At 41.1% G+C, this 23,774-nt stretch overlaps 1 protein-coding gene across 1 annotated transcript; it reads right to left on the bottom strand.

Annotated features, from left to right (window-relative positions):
• Window positions 1–431: 431 nt before the first annotated feature.
• LOC139473838 (cytochrome P450 2U1-like) lies at window positions 432–13,088 on the bottom strand. Its single transcript, XM_071256604.1, has 4 exons — window positions 12,628–13,088; window positions 4,373–4,897; window positions 2,468–2,908; window positions 432–2,053 (listed from the first exon to the last, which is right to left on the bottom strand). Exons 1-4 carry the CDS (start codon window positions 12,956–12,958, stop codon window positions 1,875–1,877), a joined length of 1,476 nt encoding a protein of 491 aa, XP_071112705.1. The 5' UTR covers window positions 12,959–13,088; the 3' UTR covers window positions 432–1,874.
• Window positions 13,089–23,774: the final 10,686 nt, after the last annotated feature.

Genomic DNA, 23,774 nt, shown 5'->3' with positions numbered 1-23,774 from the left:
ATCTGTGTGTTATATATACAGTTAATTGTAATCTGTGTGTTACAGTCACAGTTGGTTGTAATCTGCGTGTTAGTCACAGTTGGTTGTAATCTGTGTTATAGTCACAGTTGGTTGTAATCTGTGTGTTATATATACAGTTAATTGTAATCTGTGTGTTACAGTCACAGTTGGTTGTAATCTGGGTATAGTCACAGTTGGTTGTAATCTGCGTGTTAGTCACAGTTGGTTGTAATCGGCGTTTTATATCGACAGAGCTTTTTTTCTGCGTGTTATATTCACCGTTGGAATATAGCTGGAATATTGCTTAGTGCGGCGTTAAACAACAAACAAACAAACTGTCATAAAGTGCAGATGTAGTCCAGAAGGTAAAGCAAATTGTAATTATCACGAGGTACCTTCAGAATCAGGAATAAGAACATGACACATTCGAGTGTAAATATTTATGTAATATCAAAGCAGAAAACAAACATATAAAAATAAAACTAGCAATATGTTTTTACATCCATGACTTCCTGAAACATATGTTATTGTTTCCAAGGAACAAGATGTATAAAGTTGACTCAATCATTGTGGTAAACCTGATAGATAGAAGGGAATCTACAGTAGCAAGGTTATGTTTTTCATAATTAATCTCTTTAAAGTAATAGTTACATTGTTGTCATATTATTTTATAATGAACGAGATCAGTGGAGGCATGCATATATTGTTAAAATTGAAACCCACGACGTTGTGAGTGCGCATGTTTTATGTAACCATGCACAATACTTGTCTATAAGAGTTACCGCCCTATTTTTCCGCGCTACTGTATGTTTATTCCAGTAGCCTGACACGCCATTTATCATGCTGTCACAAAGTGCTTTATGCCTCGCTTCACGGAAACTTAGTCAGCGATCTGCTGATGGCCTGTCCCCGGCCCTCTCGACAGGCAGGACTCTGTGTCAACGCTAGACTAACGTTTGTCTCAGAAAATATATAATTTTGATAGAGATATATTGAAAAGGAGCCCCAGTGAGATGGGAAATCCTGAACCTGCGGAAAACGTAGATTTGCTTCATTTAGGGATTTTGCATTACAGAAAGGAGGGCGGAACATAATATGGTTCAGGGACTGTGAGACGGATTAGGTCAACGGTTACCGACAGCGAAATGCGATATGAGGAAATAGGTGGATAGAGCGAGACTGGAACCTTGCTTTTCGGCAACAAGCGGGTGCAAACAATGAGCGCAAGAGCTCTAAGGGCATGTACACCACTCTAGGGCAGTTAGGAATGTAATGATTTCGTATGTATATATACCATAAAAACAAAGAAAACATGTTGCACAAGAAAAAGTGCGTGTTAAACTACATTTACATTGATACAAGACATCGCATCCGCATACACAATTAGTAACAGGGTACACATATGAATTTAGATTTTCTCGTCTAATGTTGATACAAATACTATGCTGATCGTTTTGTTAAATCGTTTCAACAGCATACACTGTTTCAATGATAGTATTACAATAGGCTACGCTTTCACAATCAGCTGTGGCCAATTCGTCTAAAGTGCCGCGATTGGCTGTGTAGTTTTGCGTCCCTTGAGCACGCCAAAAACCTAATATGATTATGGGTTCGAGTCCTGGTTCGCCCTGAATATGTTTCTAGGTTTGTCAGGACCATACCGTAGCTCGTGGGTTTCACCGAATTAGTAAACGTAAGACCTGCATCACTTCTGCCCCCACCCCGGCCCCAGGTTTCCACGCCGTGATGTAACTGTAATACTGTTCAAAGCAGCGTTAAACCCAACTCACTCTTTCACTGAAATATTTATAGGGTGTTACTTTCTTTTCTTGTTGAGATTGTTGATTGTGACCCCTATACTGATGCGAACAGTATTAGTTCCGGGGAACAGCCTTTACTTGGAACTGTTGTGGCATGTGTGTAAATCCCATTTTCCCATCTAATGACGGCTTCTGGCCGTCCACCGGGAGGAACTTGAACCTCTGGATCATGGTAGTGAGGAATAAGAAGAGCTCCATCCGGGCCATCGACTCCCCCAGGCAAACTCTTCGACCTTGAAATATGTCAACAGAAAGTACATTGTCAATATCGTATGTGTATTTGTGTGCGTGCGTGTGCGTGCGTGCGCGTGCGTGTATGTGTACATGTGAGGCGCTATAAGTCTATGGATTAGGTGTGGTGAAATTGGTTTTAACGTCGCGTCCAAGATTATTGCACTTGTGTAGCGACGTGCATGTGCGCGCGACACAGACACAGTATACTGACTCAGAGCCGACCAGTCCTTGTTTTAGACCCTTAAAGCAGAGCGCCAGACAGGGTAACAACAAGTACCATCTTTTAACGTCTTTTTGTATGACGCAGTTGGGGATCGACGCCCGGACCTTCCGCTCTCCGGGCGGACGCTATACCGCTAGACCACGGAGGCGGCCTCGGTGGATTAAGATATGTCACGTTTTTTGTAACTCACCCAGAGAAAAGGGGATGAATTCATCCGTCTTTTGAATCTTGCCTGCGTCGTCAAGGAAACGGTTAGGTCTAAAGGTTTGCGGATCTCCCCATACATCCGGGTCTTGAAGGACTGAATCAAGGTTCGTGATAACCGTGACGCCTTTTGGGAAGGTGTAGCCTCTGAACTGGACATCATGTGGAACGGCGTGAGGGACACCAGTGGGAACAATATCAGCGCGTCTCAACACTTCCAAAATGGTGGCCTCCACGTAGGGAAGGTTCGTCTTGTCTTTCATGGAGGGCCGTCTGCTCTGACCAACGTTATCCTGGATTTCTTGAAAGCACTTCTCCTGAACATCAGGGTAGTTCAGGAAGTAGACCAGTGTCCAGCGTATTGTGGTGGCCGTTGTCTCTGTGCCAGCAACGAACAGATCAGCAATGGTCCGAGCCAGATTCTCCACTGCCAACAGGAACCGAATGTCAGTGCCGTGTTCAAACTATTTCGTGACAGATGTACCATGACACATACAAAGACGGAAACAACACAATCATATTCCCACGAATTTCAAGGTGAAAGGTAAATATGCAAAAACAGAAAGTTTGGCTTCCTCGGTTCGGCAAATTCAGAGAATGTTTACAGGGCCAACATTTCATGTCGAATTTAAGAACACGGCCAAAATACAAATGCCAAATCGAAAATATTTCGAAAACAGATGTGGATTTAAACCAGCTTCTAACTACATATATGCAACACAGAGGTACGAACACAAGACGTTTACGTGACAGAGTCAACAACGAGACTGATTACAATGGAAATTGGATCACGCGTCACAGTCTATGATTTCACGTGCAGACACACATTGTTGTTGGGGACCGCTACGTTTGGGTGGAGCTGTCCAATACCGAGAGGGGCGGTCGGGTAGCCTAGTGGTTAAAGCGGTCGCTCGTCACGCCGAAGACCCGGGTTCGATTCCCGACATGGGTACAATGTGTGAAGCCCATTTCTGGTGTCCCCTGTCGTGATATTGCTGGAATATTGCTAAAAGCGGCGTAAAACCACACTTACTACTCCAATACCGAGAACAACCTCATGAAGTCATGAGCAAGAATAGCCGATTTTTAACCATAATTAGTTTTAACATCATGGCTGCGGTTCAAACCTCTTGAACAAGTTCAGATGACATGATTAGTGTGAATAAGCATAGGAAATACAACCTTCACTGGCCCATTGGCTACTGATTAGATGACGTTTACAATGCGAGGAAATGTAGTTAGAAAGAATTGAGAAGCTCTGTTAAAGTGCTATGGTCAAATAAATAAGTAAAATATTGTTGAATCCCACTTCTAGATACACATGGGCGGTCGGGTAGCCTAGTGGTTAAAGCGTTCGCTCGTCACGCCGAAGACCCGGGTTCGATTCCCGACATGGGTACAATGTGTTAAGCCCATTTCTGGTGTCCCCCGCCGTGGTATTGCTGGAATATTGCTAAAAGCGGCGTAAAACCATACTCACTTACTCACTCTAGTTACACATACACCAAGATGTTTACAGACGACAACATGAACCATGACGTCGACTAAAGTCCACTTGACGTACAGTCAGGTGAGCTAAAAACATTTTTTAATGTACCTATACAATGAGACATTACAGAACCCTATGTTTGAAGAAGTTTTGAATGATATCTACCTTACCCTACACGAGTACATAGTATTTATGTCACAAAAAAGTTCGTGCTCTTAAGAGCGGTGATTTCGAGATGTAGAATCAACAAAGAAAAAGTACTGATATAATTTGTATTTAAAATGTTAACAGAGGCAATAACGCCATTTTTTCCCATGCGAGCTAAAATCATAGACGGGAAACATCCAACAAAACCCTGACTTATGGAAATGCATAATGTATATACCATAAATTACAACTTACAGTCTAACGTGGTGGTGTCTTGTTTCTGTTGGCGAAGTCGCATTTCCTTCAGGTATACGTGGATGAAGTCGTCCAGGTTGTCGTCATCGTGATTGTTTATGTGATCTTTAATTGAAGGATCAATCAGAAGATTGTCCACGATATCGATATTGTTCATGGTTTTCTTGAATCGGAACGGATCTCCAGGCATAAATCGAACAAGAGGAAATATGTTCAATAACCCAGATGCTGTGGTGTTTTCAAAATTCTCTTCCATTGCTGTTAGGAATGTGACGAAGAGAGGGTCTGTATATTCAAAACGTTTGCCAAAGACAGTGGAACAGATGACATTAGACACGGCGTTATGCACAAGACGCTTAATGTCAAAACCCTGGCCTTTCTCGTCCTCCACGGCTGCCACAAACTCTGCGATTTCCTGGTTTATCTTGTCTTCCATGACGGTTCTTCCCACCCCAAACTCTCGCAGAGTGTTGAGAGCAAATCGCCTCTGTTCATGCCACACTTCCCCGGAGGTTCCGATAACTCCTATTTGGAGAATACAACAAACAAAATCATTTACTCAAAAATAGTGAGTGAGCAAGTTGGGTTTGATGCCGCTTTCAACAGTATTTCAGATATATGATGGCGTGTTGGCTTGATGTGGGAGCAGGTCCTTGTGAAACCCATGGGTACCAGTAGGTTTTGCTGACAAATATAGAAACACTGTTTGGGCGAATCTGGGATTCGAAACTGCCATCATATCATAGGTTTGTGGCATGCCTAAAGGAAACATGCCCAGAGGACTTGGCCACTCGTGCCTCACGTGGATAACACGTGGCTAGAGCACAACAAGATCAGTGCTCCTGAACACAATGAGAAAACGCCAGTTTACTTACACAGGAAGAACCTGCCAAATGATCATATCAAATAACAACCAAATCCAAAAAATCGCTTTGATAGCGGTATACGAGACTGAAACCTCAGTCAATAATTAGAGTCATCAAAAGATGATAAATGCCCCTGGTACCCATAATTGCAAAAGGCCCCCCAACACGACAAAATAAAACACAGATGAAGAGCTTAGGGCCGAAAGGGGCCAAAATGCACTTTGGCCCTTTTTGCATGTTATTGCATAAATAACATCTATGAGTTCTTGTCTATGAAAATTATTGTATGTTTCATTGAAATGGGTTTTTTTAAATATTGCTTCTTAAAATTCTGTAAAAGGGCCAAAGTCATGTTCCAAAAGGGCTAAAGTCACTTTGCTATATTTTGGCCCTTTCAGCTCTCATTCCCGTGTGTGGTTGATACTGGTGTGTTCAAGAGATTTTGAAAGTTTGTAAATAGAGGTTATCACGCGAGTGTGTTTGGGGATGGTAAATATCCTGCATTAGGGATAAACATTGTATTTAGCAAGCCTTGGCGAGCTATATACATAGTGTTTATTCCTAATACAGGATATTTACCATCCCCAAACACACAAGCATGATAACCTCTTTATCATATAATGTCATTCTTTAATTCTGTGCTTGAAAATAGCTGTCCCTCTCTCACAAACATTACCGAAACATTGCGAGTTTTTCTGGAATGCGCGCATTAATATTTATTACGTCACAGGGTAAGTGATGTGTCATTCGGACTGTGACAGTAGCCAATATAGCTCCAACTAAAATCTGTTTCTTATACAGTGGCGAAGCAACATATACGCAAAACAACAATTGTTTTTACTTGCATTTCGCGGCAATCCATCGGTCTGTCCGCTAGAGTAACTGCCCTTTGTCAAAGGGAAGCTACTCAAACCCTAGTCTTTGAGACGTAACGGCCACGTTCAGACTTTGTTGACAGTCGGTCTGTCCTATCATAACGTCAAGTACAGTCAGATGTACACAGAGCGACAAAACGAAACAAGGTAACAATTCAAACATATTTCGGCCAAATCCAACTATTTCAATTTGTGGAAAAGCCGCAGAGTTCTACAAGCACAGATATGGCTACTGATCCCGCTTGGCTGGGCCTAGTGCCCTCGCAAAATTGTTTCGAAACTTATATCTCCAAAGTTGCCAAAAGTTAAAAAATGCCTTAGCTACATCACAGTTAGACACTGAATTTCAGTATATTAGACTGTTCTTTTGATAATGATAGCAATTATCCCTTTAGTTTATCCAGATTCCCGATGGTTAATTCTGACTCGATCGCCGAATGACAAGGGCGACGCCATGTTGTTTGTAAACAGTGAAAGTAGTCCCTACTTGACCTTTGATATTTGCATCTCTATCCGCATATGACCCCAACGGATATCGTTTTTATCCGTTGGCTTTATCCTGCCGAGAAACCTACCCATTATATGATAAACATTATTATTATGTGTCAACTATTTCAACAAAGTTAGCATTAGTTTAAATCATTTACAAGAGCGACAAAATTATGCTTTCATTAGTAGTTTAATCAATCTCACATGTTAAATCCCATGCAAATGCCTGAGGGTAAAAGGAGCCAAAATACCGACATTGACTCTTTCCGCCCTCACACAAATTAAAAACGAAAGTTTATTTCCTTTTTTGAATGTTTTTTTTTAAAATTTTTATAGCAACATTTATGTCTGCTGTCAGAATGTGTTGAGGAATTTGTCGGTGAATAAATTTTTTTTATTGGCAGACATAACGTTATGGTTTTTATTACTTTTCTCAAAATGAACTCCACATGACATTGGCCCTTATTGCTCTAAGCTCTTCACATGGATAAAACACAGCAGGATTAGTGATACGAACACAATAAGAAGACGCCAGTTTACTTACACTGGAAGAACCTGCCAAATGAATTATTATCAAATAACAACCAAAGCCACAAATCGCTTTTGAAGGGGTATACAAGAACGCTCCAAATATTCACTGTGAAACATGTAGGACAGAAAGTTCCAATTTTCAAAAACCTTAATCAATAATTTCTTTTTAAAAATGGAAGTGTGTGCTTCAGTCTGATAGGTTGATTAAATGGGCATCGAAGAAGGACATTTCCTGGACTCTTCACTTCACGCGAATACCTTTCTTGATATTTATCATTTATTTTCGCCATCCCAAATTGCCATTCGGCTTGGTGAAATGGATACTACTGGAAATGAAAATTAAGTTTTGTCAATATTATCAGAAAAAAAAATAGTTTTAAAGATTTAATTTCAATTTAATTATCCACATTCTCCGTGTCAATATTAATTTCCATTTTGTTTTAATGAGTATTCGATGGCGGTGAAGTTAACATTTGAAACTTCCAGCTTATGCCGTGGGTTCCAAATGAAATTTCGTGGTCATCGAATAAGTCCATTAAACCTCCATATAGTGAAAGATTGGATGGAGTAGCAGGTGGAAGAGGACGGCGAAAGGTTGGTGGGAATAGCAGGGAGGGGCAGATGGTGATAGGTTGGTTGGAGTATAAGGTATATGCAGATGGTGATAGGTTGGTTGGAGTATAAGGTATATGCAGATGGTGATAGGTTGGTTGGAGTATAAGGTATATGCAGATGGTGATAGGTTGGTTGGAGTATAAGGTATATGCAGATGGTGATAAGTTGGTTGGAGTATAAGGTATATGCAGAAGGTGAAAGGTTAGTTGGAGTATAAGGTATATGCAGATGGTGAAAGTTGGTTGGAGTATAAGGTATGAGCAGATGGTGATAGGTTGGTTGGAGTATAAGGTATATGCAGATGGTGATAGATTGGTTGGAGTATAAGGTATATGCAGATGGTGATAGGTTGGTTGGAGTATAAGGTATATGCAGAAGGTGAAAGGTTGGTTGGAGTATAAGGTATATGCAGATGGTGATAGGTTGGTTGGAGTATAAGGTATATGCAGATGGTGATAGGTTGGTTGGAGTATAAGGTATGAGCAGATGGTGAAAGGTTAGTTGGAGTATAAGGTATATGCAGATGGTGAAAGTTGGTTGGAGTATAAGGTATATGCAGATAGTGATAGGTTGGTTGGAGTATAAGGTATATGCAGATGGTGTTAGGTTGGTTGGAGTATAAGGTATGAGCAGATGGTGAAAGGTTAGTTGGAGTATAAGGTATATGCAGATGGTGAAAGTTGGTTGGAGTATAAGGTATATGCAGATAGTGATAGGTTGGTTGGAGTATAAGGTATATGCAGATGGTGATAGGTTGGTTGGAGTATAAGGTATGAGCAGATGGTGAAAGGTTAGTTGGAGTATAAGGTATATGCAGATGGTGAAAGTTGGTTGGAGTATAAGGTATATGCAGATAGTGATAGGTTGGTTGGAGTATAAGGTATATGCAGATGGTGAAAGTTGGTTGGAGTATAAGGTATATGCAGATGGTGATAGGTTGGTTGGAGTATAAGGTATGAGCAGATGTTGATAAGTTGGTTGGAGTATAAGGTATATGCAGATGGTGAAAGTTGGTTGGAGTATAAGGTATGAGCAGATGGTGATAGGTTGGTTGGAGTGTAAGGTATAAGGAGATGGTGATAGGTTGGTTGGAGTATAAGGTATGAGCAGATGGTGATAGGTTAGTTGTAATATATGGTATGAGCAGATGGTGATAGGATGGTTGGAGTATAAGGTATGAGCAGATGGTGATAGTTTGGTTGGAGTAGCAGTTAGTACTAAGTGTTAAGGGTAGCAGTTGTTTGATTTGGGAGATTGCAGAGGAGCTTTTACATGTAGATGAGTTTGACGCCTATAAGCCTATGATAATATATAAAAGTAACGAAACTTATTTCCATATTATAGGCAATCTGACCGCCTCCGTGGTCTAGTGGATAGAGCGTCCGCCCGGAGAGCGGAGTCGTTGGTTCGATCCCGGGCCATGTCATGCCAAAAGTCGTTATAAATGGTACTTGTTACCCTACCTTGAGAAATTAATTGGATAAAACAAGGGCTGGTCGGGTCGGAGTGGAGTCAGTACACTGTGTATGAGTGGGTTATTTATGTTAAACTGCGGCATGGGATCTCAGTGGGCTAGCACCATAAAATCGGCATAAGTCCGTACATGCAGCAACACACACACACACACACACACACACACACACACACACACACACACACACACACACACACACACCTGCGTGCACGCCATCTTATGGTTGCAATTATCTTAAAAGCGGCGTTAATCCCCATTTCATCTCACACATAAGAGGGGGCACGGGTGTCCCAGTCCTCTAAGGCGCCGCGATTCGCTGTGCAGAGTTGCGTCCCTAGGGCACGCCAGAAACCTATTATTGTGAGTTCGAATCCCGGTTCGTCCCGATTATGTTTCTAGGTTTGTCAGCACCATACCCGTGCTCGTGGGTTTCACCGAAGTGGTAAACGTCTGAGATCTGCATCACTCCGTGCTTTCCTCCCACATTAAGCTGACACGCCGTTATATAACTGGAATACTGTTAAAAGCGGTGTTAAACCCCACTCACTCACTCACACATAAGCGCAGAGTCGATTGTAGGATTCCACTACATGAGCATATGTTTATGAATCACCATCAAATATTGATGATACCAGGTGTTCGCGAAAAGGTGAGCGTACATGTATCCTGCCCCACCGGTGGCACCCGTCACTAACACATGCAAAGGCAAGCCAATTTTTCACCTGAAAAAAAAACACACACACGGAAAAAATATGGTCCAGTTGTATCTTTTACGTTTGTTCGTGAGTGTGATATATGCTCAGTCCTTGCTTTCTGTCCTGATTCGCTCGCAAGACACGTGTGACAGGGGCCAGCTTTATAGAATCGCCAAGTTTAGATACAATGCATTTCAGACGAAAATCAATGCACGTGTAAGCCCCTATGACAATATCATAATGTATAACGGTAAGAATTGGTGTAAATATGGTCTGCAAAAGGAAATATTATTTACGAGAGGGCTAGGAAATGTATATTTACAGTAATTATTGTATTCATTTCGTATCACTATCATAATCACAATATGTAAAACTGCTGGATATTCGACATTCTTTTTCACCTTCACGATGTCCTCGGATTGGCTTACTGCATGAAACGTTTTAAAATCTTCAAGTTTCCACCTCGCGTAAAGCTTTCACATGACCTCAAATGCTCTAGTACACGAAAATTTGTATGAGTCAAGGTTAAACGTTATTTTATCACAAAATTTATCATTATCACAATGGTATGGGATGGTTAAAGATGAAAAATAAAATCAAACGTTCTTCTTAGAATACTACATATTTACTGCCTATCAAATTTCACAAGTGAACATGCAGAAATTGCTGAGTAAAGTCACGAAATAATATGTTGCGATAAGGCAAAATTGAATTCATCATACTATATGTCAATATTGAAGCAAATTATTATATAAAAAAATACAATCCGCGATAATAGTTTCATAGATTGGCTTTTTAATCATTAGACAAAAAGGTGGACAACGATATAAAGTCAACGACATCAATCTGCCCAATAATGCAACTTAACTCTCTTGTTTTAAAATATAACAATTGCTTGGATAGCCAATCAAATGCAACAGAGTCACTTGTAATTTATTTATGTTAAGATCACAATTCTGGGCGAGATAAACCATTGCTAGGATGCTTAAGTGCTTAGACGCCATGGATGAGACACCTGAAGTTCCCCATGTTGAGGGCTTCAATGACTATATGGTGATGAACTTTGACTATTCAGAAACATTCAATTCAATTAATCAGTGCTACTACCAGTGCTTATAAATAATTTTAATTAATATATTTATAATATCTGTCTTTGTGTGCATAATCTTCCCATAAATAAAGTACCAAGTTTACTTTTCTGCAGTATTTATATATATATATATATATATAAGTACAAGATTACTTGTCTACTATTCTTGGATCACTCCATTCTAATTTGTAGCTAACATAGACCAGTCAGTGCCTTCAGCCCTGACCTGTGTTGTTTTAAGGTGTGTGACAAATGGGACGTGTAAATAATGGGGAGATCCCCTCTCTTGCTGCGCCGTCACATGCCTATTACGTAAAAAGTAATACATTCACTACATCAGACCTGGATTTATAAGCCAATATTAGAATGAATATCAGTAAATCAATACTTTGATATGTATGAAGGCCATAGGCCAACATACAAACAACAATTTACATGAAGTAGCAATGTACATAATTGTTTTACAAATACTTTCTTCTTCCATATGAAAGATAAATATACAGGCATAATGATTTTATTTGTTCTGCATCGTTTTGTCAAGTATCTTTCTAAATGTATGAATATTTACATTAGTGATACATGGCCTTGGTACATATTTTCTTCTAATAGCATCAGTCGTAACACATGCAAGTAAAACAGGATATTCATCCTCTATACCTCGATAACACAAAGGGCAGTTTCTCATGCATACATCAATTTTATGCCACCTACCTTCATTAATTCTCAGGTAGTAGCCCCAGGATTACTTAGACTAAACTTACAAGCGAAGACTAATCCTAGATATCTATAAGTATTAACAACCTCTAAAACCTGTCCTCTATAATACCACATTTCTTTATTTTAAGATTCCTCCTCTTCTGAAAACAGCCTAAGATTTTTGTAAGGTAACAGTCATTCCCCACTCATCTGCAATCTAATATACTAAAAATCTAGAATATTTATCTGACGCTGTAAACTACATAAACGTTATCAGAGACCATACTTACATCATCATCAAATAACAATAATACTTCTACTATATCTGGATAGAGTTGAATCCCATGAGTTCCACGTGTCAAAACATCTGTAGCTAATTCATTTTTAAATAATGAGAATAACATAGGGCTCAGCATACAACCTTGTCTTAAACGATTGACAACTTAAATGGACAATCAATAAAATCTGTGGAATCTATTACATTTAACATATGCTTTAACTGATCGGCATACACTCTGTAATGCCCCCAACATTTTACGATTTATCTCTTAGGAAGACAATAATGTCCATAGCTTTGCTCAGTTGACATAATGACAATCCTTTTTAAAATCAATAAAAACTACATACAGTTTCTTCTTCAATGTATATATGCAGAGAAACCTCTACTATTCTGCATATATAAAACTGGAATTCCTTAAAGTCAACATCCAAACCAACACGTGGTAACATATGCTTACCGCCTACTTAATACTTCGTAAAACATTTTATGATGATGCATTCAGGAATGATAGTAATTGGCACAATTAACATTTTTAACATAGCGGTCGTGGCGGCCATGTTTGAAATCGGATCAGAAGTGTTAATGAATTTTTAGAATCACAATTACAAAACCTTGAATTCGGCTCAAATATAAAAGGAACGTACCTTTTCCCCGTGCTATAAAATCAGTTACAAAAGAATGTGGTCTGTGTGAGAAGACGTCGGCGTTCTTGACAATGGCTTCCTTTATAGCATTGTAGCCGTTGAGGACTATGAGGGGCTGGTGGAAGACATACACACTAAAGATGTCGCCATACTTCTGTCGGAGGTTCTTAAACGTTACCCGGGGATCAGAGCCCATAGACAGGGCGTTCCCCACAAACGGGAGGAGAGGGGGCCCTGGGGGAAGTCCAGAACGCCGCCGCGTCGACAGCCACAACACAGCCAGCACACCAGCTAGAAATAAGGCAACTGTTGTAACTCCACAGTCCCACATTGTCTTACGCTAGTTTCCAATCCGTCTATAACCCGACACGAGAGCGAGACAAAGTACAACTGTCGAGTCGCACATATGCAGCCCTCACTTATAGCACAGCAGGTTTATCAAAGTTTACAGAATGAGTCAGCTGAACAGTGCGCATGTCGTTCGTTCGAGTGGACTCAGAGTTAGCTTTTTTCAGCTATATATACTGAACCGCAAAAGAAACGTCACCATGGATAGATATATGAGAAACCTTATTTGTCCAAACACTGTAAACATACTTTGAGACATATGAAAAAGATGAAACTTGGCAAAACTGATAATCAAGGTTGAAATTAAAGTGTCAAATGTTCTTAAAGTGGAACACAACACCAGTCTCTGAGAAAATTGCATCACAAGTCAGTATCTCGTGTGTCCGCCATGTGCATTGATGACCGCCGTGCAACGTCGATACATGGAATGGATGAGGCGGTTGATGAGGGCCATAGGCACTTGAGCCCACACTCTGAGGAACGTCTGACGCAGTTCAGCTGCAGTTGTCGGCCTTGGTCGGACGTCATTCAGCCGTCTTTGAATCTCGTCCCACAGGTGCTCAATGGGATTTAAATCGGGACTGAGGGTAGGCCACTGCGTGGTTCTGATGCCATTCTGGTGGAGGAAGTCTCTTGTTTCTCTCGCAGTGTGGGCACGGGCGTCATCATGCTAAAACTCGTGGTTGCGGCGACGTGGCACATGAGGTATGGGGTGTGGTCTGGACCGATGTTCTGGAAGACCACAGGGCCGACCCTCTGTGCAAGACCAATTCCATCCCACACCACTGCTGGTGGCGCCAATGCTGGTGCTGTGTTGTGTCTGCTCGTCAATCGTTGACGCACGATGTCCGCACTAATGTGTCGCTGGTGTGTCCCCATGGTCTGTCGAGCAGTTTCCACAGCAGTAACAAAGCGATCTTGAAGATGCCGTCACACAATCAATCTGACGATCATGACGTTGGGTGGTGACCCTTGGTCTTCCACTACGTGGACGGTCCCTGTAGTCTTGGTGGTCTGGTACCGTTGCTGGAGCCTGTATATGGTCCTTACGTGGACTAGAAATGCATTGGCTACTTGCTGGGCGGTTTGTCCAGCTTGCAAACGTCCAAGGGCTTGGTGTCGCTGATTTCTTGTCAATCTTGGCATGTGGTAGCAATTCAATAACGAATGAATGTTATCCGATCTGGGTGGATTTTATAGGGCAAGAAATGGGGGAGCGCATGTGCATTTCAATTTGCACGGAACTCACGTGCATCGGGTTACCATGGCCGTTCCCGTGATGCGTTTGGGAGATCGGTTTTATTGTCATGTGCTTTGGTTTTATATCATCAAGCTCCATTTTTCCAGATAATGTTGAATTTTAGAAACTTTGACAAAAATGACCCAGATATTTAAATGACAACTTTTCATGTAATGTTACTTGGGTGACCTTTCTTTTGCTATATTTTCAGTTGAAGGGAAGCTGGACTGTTACCTGCAGCCTGACATACATCTCCTCATTACTAAGTGACGGAATTACCAGGGTGCTCTCACGAGACTCATTCGGTCACAGGAATACATATCTTTTAACAAAAAAAACATTTATAAAATATTGACCCGTGTATCCTACGAGCTTTACATTTCTTTAAAGCTACATATTCCGGCGATTCAGTCAATGAATCTCTCTTTCAATCTCTCATCATTTCGGGCTTTGCTCTCTCATGAAGCTGACACAACGTCACATAACTAAACTGGTGTTCAAAGCGGCGTTAAACATAATTCACTCACTGGCTCTCTCTAACGTGTATAGGTTTTCAGTCTGAGTCATTTTCAAACCTTTTTTCCTGTTTCAAAACAGATTGAGTGACAACTAGATCTAGAATTGCCCTTTCACAACATGGCTTTATTCCATACAGAATATATAGAACAATTAGATGGTCATGCTGAAGCAAACTGGTTTCACTTGGGGCTTTCCTCACACATTAAGCTGACACGCTGTGATATGACTGGAATACTGTTAAAAGCGGCGTTAAACCCAACTCACTCACTCACTCACTCATTAACACTGATTTGATATATATTTCAATACCAAATTCATCAATTTGGAGCAAACAGAAACTATATATATGGCACAGTTAATTCGGCTTGACTCGGGCGATGTCAACGGGATGCGCAGAAGACGTCATAGACAAAGACTTCATAGAAAAGGACATGCCAAGATAGTAACCTGTTCATGGAAGTATTAGTTTGCTGGAGTAGGCCCGAGGGTGTAATACTATTGTGTTATTTTGCATACTGTCGGGGATATAATGGATCCATTTTCATGTGAATACTTGACTTGCCTTTGCATGTGTTTGTGAGGGTGCTACGTGTGGCAGGATACGTTGACCTATTCGCAAATACCTAGTGAGATTCCTATTTTATAGTGATTCATAAACACATGCTAACCACATGCTAATGACATAGTCGGAACTGTACAATGGACTTTGCCTTCAGCAGAAATGTCTTATGCTTATGGAAAGAACGTTGACGCTTTTATTTAAAGTTATTTCCACAATGTAACAATGATAAATGTACGTTTGGTCAGCACTTTCTTAGAAAATATTTATATATGTATATTGGCTGGTCTCTATAAAAAAAGAGCGACCAAGTTACACTGTTCCGCACACCAACACAGTAATGGGGGCAATGGCGTCCCTTATAATGAGGAAACTGTACTCGGTGTTGCGACATGCATAGTTTGTTCACGGGAGAAACACTCTATATCTTGGCTCGCACAATAAGTGTGAGAGAGATTGTTGCCTCTGTTTACACACTGTGTATGCCGAAACACCGAGTACAGTTTCGTCATTATATGGGACAGCCGTAACACAGGTCAGATTATGGAACATCGAGAATTAAAGGCGTTTTAACATCAGTAGGCAAAGTAAAACACTTCCTTTACATTGACACAATACAACGAGTGATTGAGTGAGTATGGTTTTACGCAGCTTTTAGCAAGGTAGACACAATTTTATGGATAACAACTGGGTTATACTGATTTTGTAGGCTTCGCAAGCGGTCAAGGTCAGAATGACATATGTACGTAATTAGAACAACGATATGAAGCGTTTTATCAATATTCATCTAATGTCATGTCTAATGCGAGTTGTTGGAGCAACAATATTAAATAATGTCCTTCGTTAATAGTTTCTTTATCGGATGCAGGCACCTAAGAGTTGATGAGTGAGTGAGTATTGTTTTACGCTGCTTTTAGCAACATTGCAGCAATATCACGGCGGGGGACACCAGAAATGGGCTTCACACATTGTACCCATGTCGGGAATCGAACTCAGGTTTTCGACGTGACGAGCGAACGCTTTAACCACTAGGCTACCCGACCGCCTCTACAACACAATGAACGCATGTGCAAACACAATTAGTAATAGGATAGTAAGAGGATAAAAGTATGAATTAGGATTTTCACGTTAACTGTTGATACAAATACTATGCTGTCAAATTTGTTGAATTGTTTCAAAAGCATACGCTGTTTCTGTGATAGTATCACAATAGGCTCTGTTTTCATAATCAGCTCTGAACCAGTCGTCTTAGGTGCCGCGTGCAGAGTTGCGTCCCTTGACAACGCAAGAAACCTTTACTATTGTGGGTTCGAATCTCGGTTCGTCTCTATTATGTTTCGATGTTTGTCAGCACCATACCCGTGATCGTGGGTTTAACAAAAGCGGTAAACGTCTAGGACCTATATCACCTCGGGCTTTCCTCCCACATCAAGTTGACATGCTGTGATATATCTGGAATAGTGTTCAAAGCAGCGTTAAACCCAACTCACTCACTTTTTCAGTAATTCGTTTAGTGGACGAAAGGTTGCAAAGTAAAAACTATACTTAAGATTAAGGTATTAACAAGTAAAATGTTTGACATATCTGTAAAGACTTAATGTTAACAAGTACAGATAGTATAATACAGTGGAGGGTAAACACGAAATTTGTATACATAAACCTTGGCATCTGTGTGAAGGATTGCGTCTCTTAAAAAGATGTTCTTCTGTGTAGACGTTGTTAGGCACATGGTGATATTTGGAGACACTACCTCTGTACAGAGCGGGGTGGTCGGATAGCCTAGTGGTTTAAGCGTTCGCTCGTCACGCCGAAGACCCGGGTTCGATTCCCGACATGGGTACAATGTGTGAAGCCCATTTCTGGTGTCCCCTGTCGTGATATTACTGTAATATTGCTAAAAGCGCCATATAATCATACTCACTCACTCTATATAGAGTCTGTTGGACTGACCAGCAAAGAAGAAACAATACCTAGAGGAAACCATCTTCCCGAGGCAAGAGAGTGAACTGACTTTAAAAGTCCAGTTTCCACCCTTGCCGAACTAGGCTGGAATTCCCGGGCTCGATCATAGCGCCACCAGTGGCTATTACGAGTTATGTCCCTTCTAAGCCTCTCCTTCAGACCAATCAGATTCCACCTCTCGGATCACTTCCATTTACTTCATTCAAACAAAACAGTGGCTCCCAGTCAAGACGATCGACGAGGTCTATATTGCGATAAAACGGGTCTTACATGGCGAAATGCATCAACTCACGTGAGCACCTTGATTAAAAACATGAAAAGATTTGGAAAATATCTGTTGACAACGAGTTTGCGGTGCACATGTTTTAAAAATCCTGCAGTCGGCCGAAAACTGCACGACAGTTTACGAAACTGATTTCGATTTCGTTGTGCGATTTTGATTGGACTATGCACAGACTCGTTAGTCCAGCCAAAATGTAACTCCATAATTCCAGCCTAACTCGGCAAGGGTGGAAACTGGACTTGTATAGTCAGTTAACTCTCTTGCCTCGGGAAGATGGGAGATAACAGGTTTATGCAGTGCACTGCTCCCGTATTGCGACATATCTATAACCTTGAGCGTTCACTGTGAGGAGTTTATCGAGCACCTGTTTGACATGAATGTATGTCATTCAGCCCTAGCCGAGTGATCATTGCTGATGCTATATGAACCCGTTTGCCGCTCCAGATTCGAGTATTTATAGTCAGCCATGATGTGTCTGACATTCGCTTCAGTCTTCGTGGACGATGGTTGGTTGGTTTGTTGTTTAACGCCGCACTCAGCAATATTCCAGGTATATGTAGTAAATAATCGAGTCTGGACCAGACAAACCAGTGATTGATATCATAAGCATCAATCCGCGCAATTGGGATCGATGACATGCTTCAACCAAATCAGCGAGCCTGACCACACGATTCCGTTAGTCTCTTCTTACGACAAGCATAGTCGCCTTTTAGGCAAACATTGGTTGCTGAAGACCGATTCTACCCCGGATCCTTAAGGGTCCCGTGGATGTAGAGGTGCCCGTCTTGTCGTACTCTTTAAGGCAAAGCTCCATTGGCGTCAACTCTATTCTAACTCGTAACTTAATATAAAGTAATCTATGCATGGATACACAACAGACTCGCCCCGAGAAGATTAGAATTGGTCTTCAGCAACCCATGCCTGTCGTAAGAGGCGACTAGCGGGATCGGGTCAGTGGTTAAGAAAGCAGCATTATCCTCTGAGGCTGACAACATTTCTCCACGGGTGGCTGTTGGAGTTAGCTGTTTCAGTTGGAGGTATTTGATATGTGAACACACCTGCCGTGTACTTTACGCTATTGTTGTCATCCTATCCGTTTAAGTTTTACAGCTTGGATTTCATAGAGGGGATCTTGGATTTAAAGCAGTAAGGAGCAATGTTATATCATTATTCTTTTACACCAACACATAATTACTCACTTTACACAGGACCGCCTCCGTAGTCTAGTGGTATAGCGTCCACCCGGAGAGCGACGGGTCCAGGGTTCGATCCCCGGCTGCGTCAAACCAAAAGATAGTACTTGTTGTTACCCTGTCTGGCGATCGGCATTAAGGGGCTAAAAACAAGGACTGGTCGGCTCGGAGTCAGTACACTGTATCTGAGTGGAGTATTCATGTTAAACTGTGGCATGGTATCTCAGTGGGCTTGCACTATAAATCGGCACACACACACACACAAAACACACACACACACACACACACACGTCGTTACATAAGGGCAATAATCTTGGACGCGACGTTAAACTCCATTTCACCTCACCTCACCTCACTTTACACAGGGAATACTCTTATTGGTGCTTTATTCTTCCCGTTCCTTTACCTTGCTATAACACTGAGGTCGGTCAATTCGGGCAAAACGTCCTGCCGTAGGCAAATAAATCCTCTTAAAATGCAATAATCACCAATATGTTCACGAGATGAATTTGTATTCACAGGCAAGAACCGGGTTAGAATTGATCTTAGCAGCACATGCTTTGTTGTAAGAGGCGACTAACAGGATATGATGATAAGGCTCGCTGACTTGGCTGATGCATGTCATCGTATTCTAATTGCGTGGATCGATGCTCATGATATCAGTCACTGGCTGTCTGGTCCAGATTAGATTATTTGCAGACCGCCGTCATATAGCTGGGATATTGCTGAGTGTTGTGTTAAACAACAAACAAATAAATACAACAGACGTTTTGTGTCCTTGAAGTTTCAGACGACATGAAATGTTCATCTAGGTCAAGTATCAACTCTTAGGGTCGCTGGGGTTGCATAGAGGTTAAAGCATTCGCTCGTCACGCCGAAGCCCCGGGTTCGATTCCCAACATGGGTACAATGTGTGAAGCCCATTTCGGCTGTCCACCGTCGTGATATTGCCGCAATGTTACTAAAAGCAGCGTAAAACAATACTCACTCACTCATCAACTCTTAGGTGCCTGCATCCGTCAAAGAAACTATTAAAGGACATTATTTAATATTGTTGCTCCTACAACTCGCAATAGACATGGCATTAGATGAATATTGATAAAACGCTTCATATCGTTGTTCTATTTACGTACATATGTCATTCTGACCTTGATCGCTTGCAAAGCCAACACATTCAGTCATTGTTTGTATAGCCCCCGTCACCATGTGCATCCAGCGATTAGTGCGTGTCGGTGCACCTACGTGTCGCAAAACTCAGCGCTCTCAAATGTCAAGGTCACCTTATGAAATAACTCATAGATATTGCTTGTGTTCGATTTCAAAGTATTTCCAGGATGACCAAGTGTTTACCAATGTGTAACCCATTCCAAGCGTCACCAGTTTGTGAAACTAGTCTAGTCACGGTTTTAGTTACCGTACCACTTCTCCGTGTCTTAATTGCCCATTCGAGACCAACTAGTGTTATTCCGGGACAAGCCGAATAGCAGGTTACGGAAACGCGCGAGTGGTGAAGAATGTCAATTGCCCTCGTCGTCATCGTTCGGCAAACTCCGGGGGTCGCCGTATTTCGGTGTCTAATGTTCATCCTCAGAGAATAAGAGACCCTTATTTTTTATTCTCTCGCAGTTTAATCGTATACTTTATCATGTATGTATTTGCTATATGTTATCACGCATATGTCAGAAAACTTATTCATGTATTGAAATTGTTTAGTGACTTTGATTTCAACACAGTAGCGGGATTATCTAGTACCATGTAGATACTTCTCATGCATCTATGGTAATGTTTGCCACCTCGATACTTGAACAAATCTGGTTGTAAATATTTTATTGGTACCGTTCGCTAGCTTATGTTCAGCGCTTCATTGTGGCACTTATATCTTCCGTATTGGTTTAGTAGTAAGTTGTCTATTCGGGTTTTCATAATGTTAGAAAACACAGTGTGGTCACCTCACCAGGCTCTTGCTACATCTCCGGTTAAAATGGTGACGTCATCATTAAAGTTAGTTCGTTTCATTTATTGATTCAATCATGAATCAAGCATTATAATGAAAATTTTACTTTCGATTATTGATATAAATACTTAGAATGAATAATGAAATTTGGATGATGAACTTGCATCTCTGTATCACCTTCTCATCGCGTTAGACCCGTGAAGATCCGGGGTAGAATAGGTCTTCAGCAACACATGCTTGCCGTAAAAGGCGACTATGCTTGTCGTAAGAGGCGCCTAACGGGATCGGCTGGTCAGGCTCGCTGACTTGGTTGATGCATGTCATCGTATCCCAACTGCGTGGATCGACGCTCATGATGTCAATCACTTGATTGTCTAGTCCAGACTCGATTATTTACAGACCGCAATCATAAAGCTGGAATGTTTCGGCGTTAAACAACAAACAAATAAATCTTATCGCTTTACATGCATTAAATAGAAAAGGTACAATGGCAGCTTTGTCAAAAAGTAATAATTGTTAACCCCTCGTAGTTTTGTGTTACAGCCCGTCCCTCCCTATCCAGACCGCCATTTTGTATTATATCTAAGGTTGCATTTTATACGTTTTGTTTCGGAGACTGTCCTGGTAATGATTGGTTGACACTGGTTAACTCAGGTTGAATCCAGTCAACCCTGGTTGACAGACATGTGATAACACCGGATGACTCAGGCGGCTCGAGTATTAAACATCGAACACACGTACTGACAGACAACCTGCTCCAACACTGTTCATAGTTGCATGTGTATTATTCCCAGCACGTAATGTGACTCTATGTTACTCCACACTAGCACACTAAACAATGATGGATGCAGAACGACGGACCCCACTGTCGGGAACTAAATGAAATTTGTGTGCACAAATTGAGTTAACTTTCCAAAATTGTTGCATTGAATGCATATCGTACCATGTGTTGTTAGTCTGGGGTTGGACACACACGCACACGCACACACAAACGCACACGCACACACACACACACAACAACAACAACAAAAACACACACAAAATACAAACACACACACACACACACACAAAAACAACAACAACACACACACACACAAACACACACACACACACACACACACACACACAGATTTCCAGATCGATAACTTTAAATGGTGATTTTGGCACCTTATGAAATCAACATGACCATGTTTGACAATGTCCTTTGCCATAGCGGACGGTATCAGAAGAAGTTTACTTCAGTATAAAGGCCACAGGCTCTAGTACAATATAGATACAAGTATTATATACGAAGTGGTGGTTCAATATCAAGAGGTACAGAGTGCAATTTAAGTACAAATTAGAATTATCATAATGAAGAACATAAAGATAGGGCATCTTTAATGTATTTAGCACATAATGACAAGTTTTCAATGTTAGAAGTTTGTAGTAGAGCTCTGAGGGAGTACTCATTTTTTAATTTATTGTTAGGAAAATATGTGTATCTTAAAATATCATAAGTCGGTCATACAAACAAAAAATGTAACTCATCTTCTATAATATTTTTACAAAAAGGACAAAATCTAAGGTTTCTAGGTACATTCTTCTGTCTTCCTATATTTTTCATAATTTCTAATTCTCCAATTCTTAATAATGTTAAAAATCTCCTTTGGTCTCCTTGGTGTATATGAAGCAAATGTGGTTCAATTGCGAAAGATGACTTTATAGTGGAGTATAGTGGGCGGTCCCTGAACACAACCGTGTCACTGGATTGTCTGGTCCACTATCATTGACTTGTCTGATCAAGACTCGATTGTTTACAGGTCGCCGTCGTATGCTGTGCTGAGTGGCGTTAGGCAAGTAACAAACACATATTCATTCATGGAAATTGTTTGACTGGTGGGTGCTACCGGTAGAGTAGGACATCCGGTGTCATCACTGATTATCAGGTGATCCATTCATACACTTTTCACCACTGTTTTGCCTAAACACCGATTCGAATCTATTTCGACAGATAATTGTTGTCTGGCGAAGACGTTTAATGTTCATTGATCCCCCTACCTCTATTGTCATACTTGGTGTTTAACATCGCGTTAAAGATTATTGGACCTATATTGCGACGTGTGTGTTAGTGTGTGTTTACCACTGATACACCACTCAGACACAGTATACTGACTACGAGCCGACCACGTCGAGCATCAGGCAGTGGAGCAACAAGTACCATCTTCCAACGTATTTTAGTATGACGCAGCCGGGGATCGAACCACCAAACTTCCACTCTTGGGGCAGACACTCTATCCTCTAGGCTACTACTGAGAATCGGAAGTTATGATACATGTTCTAATGTGGGTCATCTTGTCAATGTGCTTAGTTCTGATATAATTACAGGCCGTGATATTGCTGGAATATTGCTGACTACAGCATACACACAACTCATTCATTGCAGATACACACGAAGGACACACACACATGCTACAAATCCAGGAGTTATATCTAACCCATGTAAATTGCCGGGCAAAAGAAAGCATTCACTTGAAAATTGGATTTTGACCTAACAATGACAAACGCTATTAAAACGTCACAGAGACGCTACAAAATTAAGGTCCGAAACACAACAATGATACCCGTATGAAATACATCACCATCGAGTTTCATATTTAGCCACCATCAAACATGGGTATATACTTTCCGTTGCCCGGCAACCAAAACTTGGCCAATTGAAAATACAGAAAAAATTCATAGTTTTCCGAAACAATTTATCAGTCAAAAGACTTCATAATTTGTTGCTGAGTATCAACATACAATACCTCGATTAAACAGTGTGTAAACAAGGTAGATACAAAAAATAAGTGAAAGTGAGTGAGTGAGTATGGTTTTACGCCGCTTGTAACAATATTCAAGCAATATCGCGGCGGGGGACTCCAGAAAGGGCTTTACACATTGTACCCATGTGGGGAATCGAACTCGGGGCTTCGGCGTGACGAGCGAATGCTTTAACCACTAGGCTACCCCAGCGCCCCTAAGAATTGATACTTGACCTAGATGCACATTTCATGTCGTCCGAAACTACAAGGACTCCAAAGCGTCTGTTGTATTTATTTGTTTGTTGT

The sequence above is a fragment of the Haliotis cracherodii genome, unplaced genomic scaffold (genome assembly GCF_022045235.1).
Source record: "Haliotis cracherodii isolate W230 unplaced genomic scaffold, xgHalCrac1.p SCAF_3, whole genome shotgun sequence".
Classification (NCBI taxonomy): domain Eukaryota; kingdom Metazoa; phylum Mollusca; class Gastropoda; order Lepetellida; family Haliotidae; genus Haliotis; species Haliotis cracherodii.
The sequence above is the reverse complement of the archived record's forward strand: the minus strand, read 5'-3'. Positions and strand labels throughout refer to the sequence as shown.

Coding starts and splice junctions, on each gene's coding strand:
- LOC139473838 (XM_071256604.1), bottom strand. CDS start 12,958: ATGTGGGACTGTGGAGTTACAACAGTTGCCTTATTTCTAGCTGGTGTG. Junction 2,909..4,372: donor AGACACCACCACGTTAGACT/GTAAGTTGTAAT, acceptor TCCTGTTGGCAG/TGGAGAATCTGGCTCGGACC. Junction 2,054..2,467: donor ATTCATCCCCTTTTCTCTGG/GTGAGTTACAAA, acceptor ACATATTTCAAG/GTCGAAGAGTTTGCCTGGGG.